The 15405-nt window shown below is 43.1% G+C and overlaps 1 protein-coding gene across 1 annotated transcript in view; it reads right to left on the bottom strand.

The window, feature by feature from the left end:
• FGD6 (FYVE, RhoGEF and PH domain containing 6) overlaps window positions 1-15405 on the bottom strand; it is a 214078-nt gene that overhangs the window by 121410 nt on the left and 77263 nt on the right. Inside the window, exons 3-5 of the mRNA XM_069229102.1 lie at window positions 4132-4270; window positions 1055-1122; window positions 924-954 (exon numbers count right to left, since the gene is read on the bottom strand). Of these exons, the coding sequence (XP_069085203.1) occupies window positions 924-954; window positions 1055-1122; window positions 4132-4270 (238 nt within the window). The remainder of the gene's footprint in view (window positions 1-923; window positions 955-1054; window positions 1123-4131; window positions 4271-15405) is intronic.

Genomic DNA, 15405 nt, shown 5'->3' with positions numbered 1-15405 from the left:
AGTTCAAGCAAAATTCCAGTGGAAGGGACAGCGATGCTTTCTTTCTTTAAAGGTCAACACTTTAATTTTAGCTACATTAATTTTCATTTTTCCCTCAGCATACGCATTTAATGTATTCAAACTGTACTGGAGGCCAACTGGGATAAGTTAAAAAATATCACATCATCTTTATACATCAGCACATGCAAATCCTAAGATGTAATACATGGTGGAACATTTCTGTTTGATATTTACAAGTTTAGCCAGTAAATAATAAAGAAAGATGGAAGAAAGAAGAGGCGCTAATGTGCAACCTTGTTTCAAATCTTTCTTTGTATACATTGTGGGGAATAATCCTTTTTTTCCAACCTATCAGGATTTGCACACCAAGCAGAGGAGTGTAGTACAATGAGTAGTCTTAACAAATTTGAGGGAATACCCTGCATGGCCAGTTTCCTCTGAAGAGTCATTCTGTCCATGCTATCAAATGCTGTTGAAACGTCAACAAAGGCAATATACAGGAGTCATTATTTTGATACTACATATTTATCACTCAAAGTTTAAACAATTGCAATATTATCTGTGACAAACTGTTTTGATATAAAGCAAGCTCATTCACAGGAAATCATTCTTTTTGATCAGCTCCCCACCATTTCTTTTCTCCATTATATCAACCTCAGAAGAGTAGGAAGCTTAATATATTTGGAAGGAATGTAGACCTACGAATGGTACATCATACATCAATCTTTCCACCAGTAACTGATACCTTTGAGCTAACTTGCATGCCTGAACTATGTTTCTACTTCCAGTGCAATTGTGAAAAGGTGCTCCTCTGTTATATTTAACTTTTGCACTATGAACTATGGACTGAAGAGGTCAAACAAATTTACCACACAATTAAATAAAATACTTGGTCAACACAAACACTAGTGTTAGGTACTTACAATGTGCAAGAGCTTCAGAACATCCACAAAACTGTGTGAGGAAGAACAAACAGAAATAGCAACTGTAATTCCAGTCATGAAACATGCTGCACAATAAAAACTGTGAACGTTTAACAACCATGGATGCCTACACTTTTTCAGAGCTCATGATCTCCTTGGCGATGTGGTACACTTTTGTCTTCTTTCCAGGTCTTTTGCCCTGCACACAAGAAAAGATCCACTGAGAATCGGTGCACACACAAGATTGATTCAAGACTGGCCAAAGGCGAGAGTCTAGCAACATACAGAAATAAAAACGTCTTGTACAAGTTTTCTCCCCTGACCCTGGAAAGAAGGGAACAAGTAAAAAAGATAGCCAGGGACCAGTTAACATTGACAAAGAGCCATTCCTATCATGAAATAAAATCTTTGCTTAGGCACAATCTTATAGTATCCTAATTTGCAGCCAAAGTTGCAACTCTGCATATAGATTAGAGAAACATACATAAAAGTAAATAATATATTTACATACACTAATATATATTAGATAGTATGAAGATGAGGGTATCAGGTCACTAGTGGAGTATAGTGTCAAAGGTGGTATACTGTGTACTATGAGAGGAGGGAGTAGGAAAAAAGCTCTCAGGAGATTGGAGAGCAGGTGTACTTTAGAAATTTATACTAAGAAGCAGAATAGATTAAACACAAAGAGATGTTTGTTCATTTATGAATCGTGAATTATATATTCTAAGGATAATTTCTGCCAGATGAATGATGCTGAAGTGTTACTCCAAGTATATTTGTGGTGTTTCATGTTTTTGGCCTTTGTTTTTAGTTTTCACGGAAATTGGAGATCAGAATCAAAAAGTCAGAAATCATTAGGAAGACATATCCTATAGAATGATACTGAAAATTAAAATAAGAACCTGTGTCTATTGCCCATAGGCGCCATGCATTATATGGACAAATGAATTAATGAATTGATTTATTTGATCTATGAAATTCAGCCAACTAGAGCTTAATTCTATTATTTTCACTTTGCAAGGACTTTGATATTTTATGATTCATGCACACTGATCTGATAAATCTGTGTCAAAAATAAATTATGCTCGATTTGCAGTTTTATTATTTTTTATCAGATTATATAGAAGTTTTCATTTTTTTATTATGATTCTGTTATTTTGTATAGGTTGAATGAACCAGTGGTCAACATGAGAATACACTGGCCCATGAGAACTGTGGAATGTTATAGTATTTTGTCTGTGTTTATTAGTGGTGGTATCACATGAGGGAGGTAGTGTTAAATAAACACTCTCCAACATAGCACTCGCTATCGTGACCAAGCCTCCACACTAGCCAAAAATGCGATGAGCTTCTACTGCTGTAAAATTCAATAAAGGCCTCGCGCTTCTCGTAGTGTGCCAGCACCTTTCTTTCTAACTGTGGAGAGAAGTTAGTGGTGGTATTACAGAGGGATGTGAAACTCGGAGAGGCTGAGCACCATCTCCAATCAAGGGTTGTGCAAAGAAACTATGCAATGCTGTTACTTTTTATATGCTGCAAACAAGTTAATAAAAGTCACTTTGTCTGATGAATTAGAGAAAGCCATAGGACACAAATGCAGTTTTACATGTAGCCACCTCAGAGGTCTGTGATGTTTTTATTTGTACTCTGAAGTGGCCTCCTATTTGTGAGCAGAAAATATAAAACAACAACAAATTAGATATTATCACAAACGCAATTGCAAATAGAACATCCAAACGTTGATTTGCCCAATGTAAAATTAAAAGGTATCTCTTCCACATTTAAAGGAGTGCCTGGCCTTGAAAATGACTCAAGTTAACAATACTTCAAAAGTAAAATTGAGATTGACGCATTTTAAAAGTGTTTACTGTTATGGTACTTTGATGATAATCTGTTAATCGAACAATGGCTTATAATAGCAGCCTTTTGTGTTTATGTCCGACCAGCCACAGCCTCTTTTAGATATGCTAATCACTTGTAACACCTTGTCTTTACTAAAGCAGGTGCCTGGCAATACATCACGACACAAGATCCTAGCGCGACCCATGAGCTCCAACCATATGTTACTGGTGGAGCACGAGCCTTACAAAGCCTTATACCTTGGCATCTGTACTGAGTGTTACCAGCTCTGAACAGCATGCCTAGCAATGCAACTCTCCTGCCTTGTCATGGAACAATTTATTTGCGGAAGAAGGGATGATGGGTGGATTTGCGGTGCAGACCCAGTTTTTATAACTACATGTTGACCAGGTGGCGTCACAGAATTTCATAAACCCTATGATTCTCACCATTTTCCAAGCAACAATTTATTCAAGAAGGGTACACAAAACCTAAACATTCAATTTCTAATCAGGGCATATTGTTAGCTGTAATTGACAAAAACAGCCTTTTCCAAAATAAACATTTAATATGAAAAAGACATGAGGAATAGCGTGGCTCAGGGTTCTGTTTACATTTACAAATTTGGATTCATGGTTTTTAATGTCACCAGAATTCTTCGGGTCAGTATTGTTACTAATTATCAGGGAGATGCACGGCAGTGCCTACAATGGAATCAGCTCATAATGTTTTAGTTTACAAGAATGAACCTATATTTAAGCCTGGGCCTTGCAAAGCTCTACCAGCATTGACACATGCAATGAGATTTTGGACACGATCTCAGTATTTATCTGCACCACTTTTGCAGAACAGAGACATCTACAGAGCTCCCCAACACATGTATCCAGACTGCCATGGTGTTAAGTGATGACTCCATGTCACCAGGACATCACCCCAGCTGATGCTGATACTACTAAAAGTACACAGAAAAAGAGGAAGACAAGCTACCCTGCAGGGCTGCACAGCAACGTCAAGCAAGGGAAGAGGCATTCGTCAATCAATGGGAACAAAGGTATGCCACAGGACCCCAAGCAGAGGCAACATTATTTTACAACAAACAGTGCCATAAAGGCAACAGAAACAGTCTGACTCAGAGACATTATGAGCAGGTACAGGGCACATATATATCCATATGTAAATGAAACCAGTTGCCTTGAACTTTCTGATGCCAAGTGCACAACATCTAACCTACGGCGTCATATGCAATGTGATTTTCTTTCAAGGTTGTTTTTACTATTTACTTACAATTACTTATAAAACATCTTACTTGCAGCTACATAAAAGTTATCAAATTCACTAACATCAGGTATTTTGACAAAAATCCCACCTGCTTATTTTCCAGATGATCAAGCTCTCCTTTGCTGGAGTCAGAGCTGGAACCTTCTTCATCCGAACTGTTGACGACCTCTTCCTCATCGGAATGAACTATGTCAAGCTCTCCATTGGGATCCTCTTCAGATGACCTACTGTTAAGGCCAAGACAGATCTATAGTAAGGGGATTTCCTCATTGTGCAAGGACTAGTCAAAGCATGCACTCAACCTGTTCAAGATAGTTCCCACAAAAAGACTTAATACATTTCTGTTTCACTGTTTTCAGCACAAGACCAAAGCAATGGCAAGCGAGTGTACAACAAGAATGACCAACCAGGAGCAACTCTCACAACCGTGAATACTTCAGTATAGGTTTACCACTTTGATGCAGTCGTAGTAAATGTTGTGCCACAATTTGATCAGTAGTTAGGGGTGCTGACTCCTCTGATGCCTGACACTCCACCTCTCCAGTAAATAAACTGGTTAATCACCTTAAACTTGTCTTATCTACGCAAGCTGAACATGAATGTACCGGTTAACTACCACATAGAACAACTGACTATGAGGTTAGGACCTCAGGGAGAAAAATTGGAGAAAACATAATGGACCGCTAAAAAAATAAAAAAATTGAGTTTGCTTATAAATGCCTCCACAGTGATATTTGTTAATACCTTTAAGGAAACCTTATTATTCTTTTAAAATCCGTAAACATATTTACTAGCAACTCTGTTAAAATCCTGCTCTATAAGGAAAAACCTAAAGAACCCAGATGTCTACCATAAAGCAAAGTTTGGTGGGTGTGCCTGAAGACGGATTACGGCCATGTGGTCTAAAAGGATCTTCACTGCACATAAAAACTAACATTTTTTTGAAGATACCTCAGAGTAAATCTTAATTGCACCTTCAAGTCGATTCTAGATAGAATGGCAGCTGAGGTTGTCATCAAGTCTCAGAGATACACGGAAATATTCTGAAGTTGAATAAGCGCCGGGTGCCTATGTACTGCCCTCTCTTGCAGCCTGCTGATTAATGTTTTTGAGACATACAAGTAGAGGTCCCCATTAAGGTAATTCCAGAATGTATTATAAGCACCCCTCCCCCAAACTGGAATCTTGTGTTTTGAAGGACCACATTGATTAGTCTTTTCAACTGCACCAAATAAACCATACAAGTTTCCACAGCTGAGTTAACTATTAGTTCCAATTATAATGACTCCTCTAAAATGCATCCTAGATAGTTTTTTTTTTAACATACGGTTTAGAATCAGATCTTAATCAACTACGCATATGGGAGAGTTCTTCCATGAGAGCCGTCATTGGCATAACCTTTGCTCTAATGTTTATATGGATGTCATCATTTCTCTCCCTTTATGTATTAAAGAATATCTCAATCATCCAGGATTCCATTTTCTAAACAAATATTTTTATTGTTTTGCAGAACAACAAAAGAAAGAAACATGAACGCATTAACCCCACAGCACGGCCACAGCCCCGTTTCAGAATGCTCAGCGAACTAGCCCGCCTAGCACAAAGCATAATAGCAGACATCCCAAATGTCGAACACTCAGTGCCTGTACTATGTCCATCACTGTGATGGCGATGGCCCATCTTTGGGGGGCATTGTCAAAGCCATCCTTCAAGCCGTGATATGCCCTCAAGTGCCCCCAAACCTTCTCAAATTTCTTAGAGCAATCCCGGCTTTTGTACACCATTCTCCCTGCCTCCATGTACTGATTGCCAATGGGCCAGTGATATGTCCCCCCAAGGACTTGGCCAGGCCGCTCTTGGATACAACAAAACCCAATATCCAAAACAGCAATTGTTCCCTCAGAATATCTATGTCGTTGGGTATGCCCAGGAGAATCAGTTGCACCGATCTAGGAATGGGAGCCCCAAAACTAACAGCCCCAGAACATGTGGAGGAATGCACCTTCATTCATGTGACAGTGAAGGCATATCGGGGTGCTTTCTCGCCCCATTTTGTAGAGTCGGGACCTATGGCAGTTTGCCCTGAGGAGGATTTTAAACTGTATTAAATGCAGCCTGGCTCTAATGGCCACTTTGCTGGAATGCATCAGTGCCACCTCCCAGTCCACATCCTCTAAGGTTGTCACTCTCCCATTCCTCTCGCAGTCCCCCCTCCCCAGATGATCCGGCACGTTACTTTGAATACTACAGTAAAGGTAGGAGACTGCCTCGTGAACCAGTGCTTCTCAACACCCCTGTCTTCAACAGGGGGCACACAGGGAGATTCAAACCCAGGACGGAATCTCCCTGAGATCATGAGTAAGTTCCAAGTATTTAAACAGTTGGGTTTCAGCAAGAGCCTATTTCTCTTGCAGAGCTACAAATGTATTAACCTCCCACCCTCTAATACATTTCTGAGGGTCTCAATCCCAATGCGCACCCATTGGTAAAAACTAGCTAGCTTTACTTCTCCAATCCATAGCACCAGTGGCATCATCCCAGGCCTTCAAAGTGGTCTTAGTCAGTTCGAGTGGGTGCAGCCAGCCATTCCTCTTGCAGATATAGTGGACATATGTCTGCCTCCCGATAGCCTTACTTTCAGTCCGGTAGGCCAGTTCACTGTAGAGGTAATGACCCCATTCACTGAGGAAGTGAAGCTGTGCTGCCCTATGACAAGACCTAATGTCTGAGAGTGCCCCTATTATACGCAGATCTGTATACTGTCCCCAGGACTATCCTTGGGGCGCTGCCATCCCACAACAGAGTATGAAGCAACCAATACGATGCATAAAGTAAAGCACCTTGGACTGAGTGATCGTTTTGAACAGGGCAGCTCTACCCACGATGGTCAGAGCTCTACTTCCATGCGGAACTCTTTCACGAACCGCTGGAGGTTCGGTTCCAGAAACCGCACTCGGTCTATAGTAATCTTTATACCTAGATATTTGAAACCAGTCTTCGTGACCTAGTGGCCCTACACCACGGGCTACAGGCCCTCCCAGCAAAACAACTGAAAAACACTGCATTTATCATGGCTAATACAGAATCCCAAATACGACTCCAAAGGGCGAAGCACCAACAACAGCGCCAGAACCGACCATTCTGGATTAGTTAAGTGCACCAGGGAGTCATCTGCATATAGCTAAATCTTCCCCGGTTCTTCTGAAACTGGGGGGAACCCGAAGATGTCCTACCTATGATGCACCCAGCATGCCAGCGGCTTCATGCAAACGGTGAACAGGAGAGGCAACAGCAAGCAACCCTGTCTCGTTCCTCTCCCAACCACAAATGGCTCAGAGACCACACCAGTGACCTTCACCATCGCTGTGGACACGTTATACAGGATTGCCATCAATCTACAGAACTTGGGACCAAAGCCAAGGTGCTTCAGAGTCTCAAACAAGTAACACCAGACAACAGAGTTGAACACTTTTTTAGCATACAATAATAGTATTGCCTGAGCGGTGTTATCCGCCCCTTGTATCTTTCTAACCATACAAACAGTCTGAAGGTTGAGATCATGGACCGCCTTAACAGGAAGCCGGTTTGGTCAGCATGGAATTGGTCAGACATCACGCTCATCAGTCTGGACATGAGAGATCTTTGCCAATATTTTACTTTTGGTGTTGAGCAAGGAGATAGGGTCTATATGCGGAGCAAAGAGGAAGAAGCTTGCCCTTCTTAGGGATGATCCTGGCAACGGCACAGTAGGAATATGGGGGCAGGGCCCCATCTTCATTCGAGCCATAAAGTCAGAAGATGGAGGTGAAGCAGGGCCGCAAAGCACTTTTTAAAAGTTCTATAGGGAGGCTATTGACGCCTGGTGTTTTTCTGGAGTGTATCGCCTGGACCGTGTCGCTTAATTCTGCGATCGTCAGGCCAGCTTTAAGGCCGGGCCCAGTCGATGAGTCCAGGCCAGAGAGAGGTACCTCTACGAAAGGTTCTGTGACCTTATGAGTCACATGGTCTCATTGGGCCATATATACCCCTTATAATAAGCTGCGAATGCCTGGGCAATTAGCTATGTCAAATTGAACCAAGCTAGCTCCTTCTCCCCCCTCCCACCGAATCGGACACTGTCTCAGCCTCTATGCCACCCATCTTGCCTCTTCCTCTCCCCTCCCCAACCACGCAAAGAGTGGCCCACTTTATCGCCAGTATCATAAAGACGACACTGCACCCCGAGAGAGTGTCTCAGCGCAGCCTATGTTATTGGGTCTTCGTCACCGGTGGTCACACAGGCCCGCTCAAGCTGCAGAAGACGCTGCTCCAGGTGCAGCATTTCTATCCCCGTATAACGTTTCTTTTTTGCAATTATGTTCTGGGCCCTGTCTCGGAGCATTGCCTTAAAGGCTTCCCACAAAGTCATCGGGCGGACACCGTCCACACATTCTCGTCAGACTGCAGTAGGGAGGCCACCCTAAGGAACTCCGACACCTCTAAATCCCTCAGAACCCAAGAATCCAGTTTCTAGGAATAGGGATTATGTCATGTAGTAGAATTCCCTAGTGTGACCAGGAGGCAGGGGGTATTCCCCTTGACAGGTTTTCTTCCCCCACCACTCATGGAATCTCTGGCCATAGAATGAAAATGTAGCCCAGTCTCAAAGGGAATCATGAGCCCCAGAGAAAAATAAGTACTGTTTCTCGTGGGGGTGTGGCCTCTGCTTTTCCAATGTGTTGGAATCTATGTGGGCTTTTAACCTCGCCCATCACTTTCACTCATTCTTTTGTTTGCCTTTCAAGAATCCTTTGATGACATTGGTAAATGCTTTACGTGGTGCAATTTTGTTACCGCCTTGGGGATCGACCCTGTTACATGGATAATTGAACGTTTGCAGATATGTTTGACTGAGAGCAAACTTCTTTTTCTTTTTGTGTGTCTCCTTCACGCTCACGCTTTGAAATGACTTGCTTATGTCAACTGCTTTACTTTGCATTTTCAATTTATGTGCAAAGAAAAGTCCAGTTAGGATTTTACAACACTAATAGCTATAACTCGCGCTAACTTGAGCCCCACTGGATTGTAAATGCTTGTTTTAAATACAACTTGCCCAAAACAGTTTCATATCCCGGGGCTGCACGTGCATAGGAGCACCCGCGGCATGAGTTCTACAGTCATTTCCAGAGGGCATCCTTTCCACTGCTCCCTTGAGGCCTACGGATTCTTTGGTCTTCAAGAGGGAATGTGGATGCCTCTGCACTTTAAAATGATAAATGAGCATTAGTTTTTGTTGCCAGGAAACGTTAACTAACCATTTTCTTTGGGGTTTCAGAAACGAGATCAAAGTTAATAAACGCGGGTTATTTCAAGGTTTCCAAAGCCGGGGGAGCAGGGGGAATCTCTGGTGTCAGGTAGCCTGGATACACAAACGTAGCCTGGATGCCGGGCGGCTGCAAGCGATCACCCACGCACTGTCTGAAATATAAACGACCGCAAAAAATTACATAGCCAAGCCTTGAAAGTAAAGGGAAGATGGATGTGCCATGGTGCAATGCAACAGGCGACAGCCAGGGAAGGTGATATCACGAGGCCTCCGAGTCAATCTTCTCAAAGATGATTACACAGCAGAGGACGGCGAGCTAAGAGAATCATTGAACTGACCTGGTCCCCGGGGCGTTCTACAGTGTGGGTCACAGCACCACGACGGTGCCCAGGCCGTCAATCAATCCCTGGTAGAGCAGACAGAGGATCAATTACTGAAACGTCACGTATAACGCTTGCGGGCAGTAGAGCCGCACAATAACAACGCTTCTTGAGTTCAATCACACAGCAAAGCTAAACTGGGTTTGAATTTAAGGGGACGTGCATACCAAGCAACAGTTGCATGGTCACGTGTCACGTGACTCTCACAATCTGCGAAGGCCCAAAAAATACCTCATCTTCTTGCATTATGATAAGAAGGCTATTAAGGAAAAATAAGAACTCACTGGCTAGTATTGTCTTTAAAGCTTGAGGTCGCCTTCTGGCTTGATTTTAGCCGATACAAAAATCTCAACACAGATAAAACTTCAAGATGTTCAAACGAAGGTATTACTTACACCCAAGACCCAATTTAATAGAAAACTGTTGCCAACCCAGAATTCTATAATTTACACCAAACTGCTTTTTCTAATACTGTCTTGCTTTGCAAAGGCTGTGAAAAATGTGCTTCTGTTGCTATTATTAGGTCTAGCCTGAGACAGAGCACATGTGTTGTTGCTTGTGATGCTCTATTGTTCAAAATAAATAAATAGGAACCTTTAGCCCATCCATTAATCACCACTGGCTGGCTTCACTGTCTTTCTTATTTTCGTCCTTTTCATAGGTGAGTGCTGTCTGTGCATGTCAGCACTTCTTCTCCATGTTTTGGTTTTCGTCCCTGGAGTATGAACCAAGTACTGATTGATTTCTTGATCAGTGTTCTTGCGCTGCTTGCGCTCAAGTTGTGGCACTATTTTTGGGACTGTGTATTATTTGTTTGAATTTTTTTTACACACTTCTATGCCACTCTATATCGTTTTTTTAGCTGCTTTTATACAACTTTGTTTCTGCTTTTTTGGTCTTTGGCCTGCTACTCTCATTGCTTATTTGCTGTCTAGATTTTTCAAAGTTTCACTTTCCAGTACGCTGCTTTTCTCCAGCTAGTCTTTTCCAAACTGCATAGCAACAGCATATATTGCATTGTTATAAAGTTTCACGTTGCAGCATTTACTGAGGGTGCATTTGTTTATGATTGGTCCTTGTTTTAGTTACGTTACCTGTTTTTAAATTGTACACACAGGTGATATTGGTACTTGCCTAATTGCATGTGTATGCATGTTATTAGCACCTCATTGTTTGTATGCCTCAATAACGCTCCATATCATACTCATACTATACAATACTAGATAATTACATGCCATATTATCCAATAAAAAAAACATACCATGACTTGCCATATATACAACAGCCCACATCATACCATACTATACAATACAATGACCGTCCATATCATATCACATTATAGCATACTTTACAATAACAGGCAATAGCATAAAATACCATACAATACCTGCCCTAGCCCTATTATAAAATGGCAGACCACACCATACCATATTATACCGTAGAATGACAGGCTTCACCATTTCATAACATCCAGTCAAGTAACCCTCACCTCCCTTTGCCTTTACCCACCCGAACCCCTAAGTCACCTTTATCTCACTTTACCTCTACCCACCCTTGAACCATCAAGTCACTCTTTCCTCCCTTTACCTCTATCCATTCCTGAACCCTGATGTCACCCTCACCTCGACTCATCTCTGAACCTTCAAATCACCCTCGCCTCCATTTACCGCTACCCACCCGAGACTTTAAGTCACCCTCAACTCCCTTTAAGTCTACCCACTCCTGTACGCTCAGGTTTCCCTCACCAACCTTTACCTCTACCCACCCCAAACCCTCAAGTCACCTTCACCTCTACACATCACCCTCATCTCTACACACCCCTGAACCCTCAAATCATCCTCACCTTCCATTACTGTTACCCACACTTGAACCCTGAAGTCATCCTCCCCTCCCTTTACCCCTCTACCCACCCCTGAACCTTCAAGTCACCCCACCTCGCTTAACTTTACCCCTTCCAACTGAATACTAAAGTCACCGTTACCTCAACCAATCCCTAAACTCTAAAATCCCTCACACACCTGCCCCAGTCTCTCAGTGTTGCCCTCACACCTCCCAACTTGTCCTGTGAAAGCATGCCAACAGGTTTATTTTGCCCAGGTATGACTAAAGAGCAGATCTTAATGGTCACTGTTTATCTCTTACATTCCACATATTGCTTTTGGTTGGGTGAGGAGGCAACTGCTGCCCTCACTTAGCTGGCATTTGAAGGTGTACTTGGAATGACTTAAAAAGGAATGTCTGTTCTCCGTGAGGCCCATAAATCTGCTTCCTAGGCCACTGCATAAGACAAGGTGCCTATAGAGCATCTTTACAGGTCTCAGTACTGTGGACAGTAAATTAAGAATTGCCAATCATTACCCTTTAAATTCTGACACTTAGATTGTTCACGGTTTCCTGAGTGAAAAGTATTTGAAAAATAAACCACACCATTTATACATATTGAAAACAAAATGAATCTAAAGTAAGGTTTTGAGGTAATTTTAGATATGCATTCCCTTTTCTTCCACTATTTTGATTTAGCAACATAGAGGAGTCTAGAGGACACAGATGGTTCACCCTTCACTGACAATATAATAATTCATGAGCCCCATTTAAACACATCTCCAACTAACTTCCTTTTCTCTGGGTGTATGGAATGCACTGACCTGAAATAAGTAAGTAAAAAAAAAAAAGCAACCATTGGTGCGTATGTGTTTGGTTCGGGTGAAACACCAAACACATACACTCTACATTTTGGGTTATCATACCTACATCATGTCAGGAGCTTTCCTACACCCATAAAAAGGAAGCAGTGACAACCAGCATAGAGTTAGTAGAATGTGTTTTTAAATGGGGCTGTTCAGGAATTATTAAAGCCAATAGCATACATGTTGCATCGTAAAGCCGAGGCCCATTGGCATTGCCAATGCTTGCTCGGTTTGCAATGCTAAGGATAATGTTTTCACTTCCTAAGCTAAGATAATATAGAATAAACACAGTTGGCCATATTCACTCTAGGAAGACTCTACAATTACCACAATGTGATGCTACCCAAGTTGATTTCGGGGTCATGAATTCAAGGCTGCGCTCTGTTTCCTACGGTTTCTGAAACCCTCAATATCCGTGAAAGGGTGTTGTTTTCCCCTCTTTTTATTTGAGTGCTGCCTTTGCTGGTTCTAAGGGGACGACAAAATACAATCTCTACACAAGTCAGCAATAAACAGAGGAGGAGCCGAGCGCACAGCTCCTGACATTACAACTAATCTTGGGTTAGCACTGGCTCCACTTTTAACATGTGCCGCTTAGTAGACCAAACTTTTACTGCTTCCCACATTGACCCATTCCTCATCCTCTTCTCATTTTCCTCACCACAGCCGCCCACTACGCATTATCCAATTTGGAATAGATAGCTAGCCAGAGTCTACTCTCCTGACTTCAGAGCTACCACAAAACTAGTCTCCAGCCTACTCCCGCAGACCACCCTATAACAGACGCACAAGAAAACACAGCCCTAAATCAAAAATGGCACACTGCGCCGATGCTGATCTATAAACCCACTTAACACCAACCTCTCCTGGTCCCATGCAGAATACCGACACAGCTGTACCTGAGGACAACAGGAAGCACACTCGTGTAAAACAGGTTTCTTCTTAGACCAAACCAATAAAAACAGTTCCAAAATTCCAAACGCAAGACTATCCGCACAACCAAAAATTCCTACTTTGCTTCCAAAATCTAAGGCTTAGTCTACAGACTCGGCAAACTCTTCCAAAGTGCCACCACACAGGCTCCCTGGTTCCCTCCACCCCATAAAGGTCTGCGCCCCAAGAGAAATGACGTCTTTGTTGAAAAAGTAGTAGACATTCAGAGAGATATCTATATCCCAGTAGATAGCCTCTACTCTGGTCCACTCTTTCAGTATCTCAGAATCCCTGATTAGGCCTAAATTATGCGTCACAACCATCAACACTTACTAATTGGCACACCTGACTGGCGCCCTTCACAAAGCCAGGGCAATGCCCGCTCTTGCTACCTAAGGAAGCAGCGCACTACCTTGCTCACTTCTGCCACCCGAATGAGAACTTCAACTTCTCACTAATGACCAGCGTAGTACCCACGTTCTTCAAACTGGCAGCCCTTCGTCCTCCATTTGAAAAACATGTCTTATGCCAATGCCCCAACGATTTCCACCGACTGCTCACAGCTCTCCAAAATCTTACAAAACACCCTGCTGGCTCCACCTACTATCTATACACCAACTCTTTGCATTACCTATGCCAGCCGGACAGCAGCACCAACACTTTGCACCACACAACCATAATCCTTGCTGGACAGGGATAAGGCAGACACAAGTACCTCAGTTTCCAGATTATAAATGCTTTGATGAGGCATTCAAGACGCTATTTGTTTTGAGGCAGTGGATCTGTCGCACACCATTTGTTGGCTTGAGTGGCACTCTACAGTGAATTCATCACTGCAGGCCTGGTATAATTTCTGTTCCTCTCTGTAGAACAGGGACCATGCACTGATTAATTTGACTTGATCAGTGCCAGTCCGCTGCTCCCGACGTGAACAAGGTACTATTTTGTTCTTTTTAACTTCTAGTGCCCTGCAAACAGAAGGGTTGTGACTGGCAAAAGCATGCCCAGCAGAACAAACAAAATTGTCATGTTTGTGTTTTTATAGCTAACTTTCCTTTATTTTGCCAAGTCGTCTTTTCTCACTTTACACTCATGTTTTCTTGTATTTTTGCTCATGGGTACTCTTCTTAACCCCTTTGGTGCCAATGGTGAGCTGGTCTTGCCCTCAGCTGCAGCACTGCTGTGCCGAGGGCGAGACCAGCTTGTCCTGAACCTGGCCCACAGGGGAGTGGGAGTGGGGGTAGGGGGGGTTAGTGCTAGGGCTCCCCCTGTGGGCCTCCCACCTCCCTCCCCCATCAGGGATTTTATTTTTGATATGAAATTGACATAAGGAGGGGGGCCGCTCCCCAAGTGGGGCATTTTTTATAAGGCCACTTCTGACCCCCTTGGAGGAAGATCGGCCTATATTAATTAGACCCATCTGCCCCCAAGGGGAGCAGAAACTTCAAGGATTATTTACTTTTTCTTTTTTTTACAGGAGGGGAGCGACCCCCTTAGGCAAGGGTCGCTCCCTAATGGGGGGGGGGGGAATTTATTTTAGGCCTAATTTTATTAGGCCAATCTGCCCCCAAGGGGGGCAGAAGCCACTAGACACCAGGGATTTTTGTTTTTGTTTATTGACATGAGGGGAGTGACCCCTTACGCAAGGGTCACTCCCCAGGGGGCCAAAATACTTTTAGGCCATTTCTGCCCCCATGGGGGGAGATTGGCCCATTTTTATTAGGCCAATCTGCCCCCAAGTGGGGCAGAAACCACTGGTCAATAGGGATTTCTTTTATAACACCAATTTCATGCAAGGGGAGAGACCCCTTAGGCAAGGGTCGCTCCCCTGGGGAGCAAATTTATTTTAGGCCATTTCTGCTCCCCTGTGGGGGCAGATCGGCCTATTTTAATTAGCCTGATCTGCCCCTAAGGGGTGTAGAAACCACTAGGCACCAGGGATTTTTTTTTTTCTCAGATGGGGACCGACCGCCTAGGCAAGGGTCGCTTCCCTTGGGGGTTAATTTATTTTAGGCCATTTCTGCCCCCCTTGGTGACAGATTGGCCTATTTCTATTA

The sequence above is a fragment of the Pleurodeles waltl genome, chromosome 4_1, assembly GCF_031143425.1.
Source record: "Pleurodeles waltl isolate 20211129_DDA chromosome 4_1, aPleWal1.hap1.20221129, whole genome shotgun sequence".
NCBI classification, from domain to species: domain Eukaryota; kingdom Metazoa; phylum Chordata; class Amphibia; order Caudata; family Salamandridae; genus Pleurodeles; species Pleurodeles waltl.
This window is presented reverse-complemented; position numbering and strand designations above follow the sequence as displayed.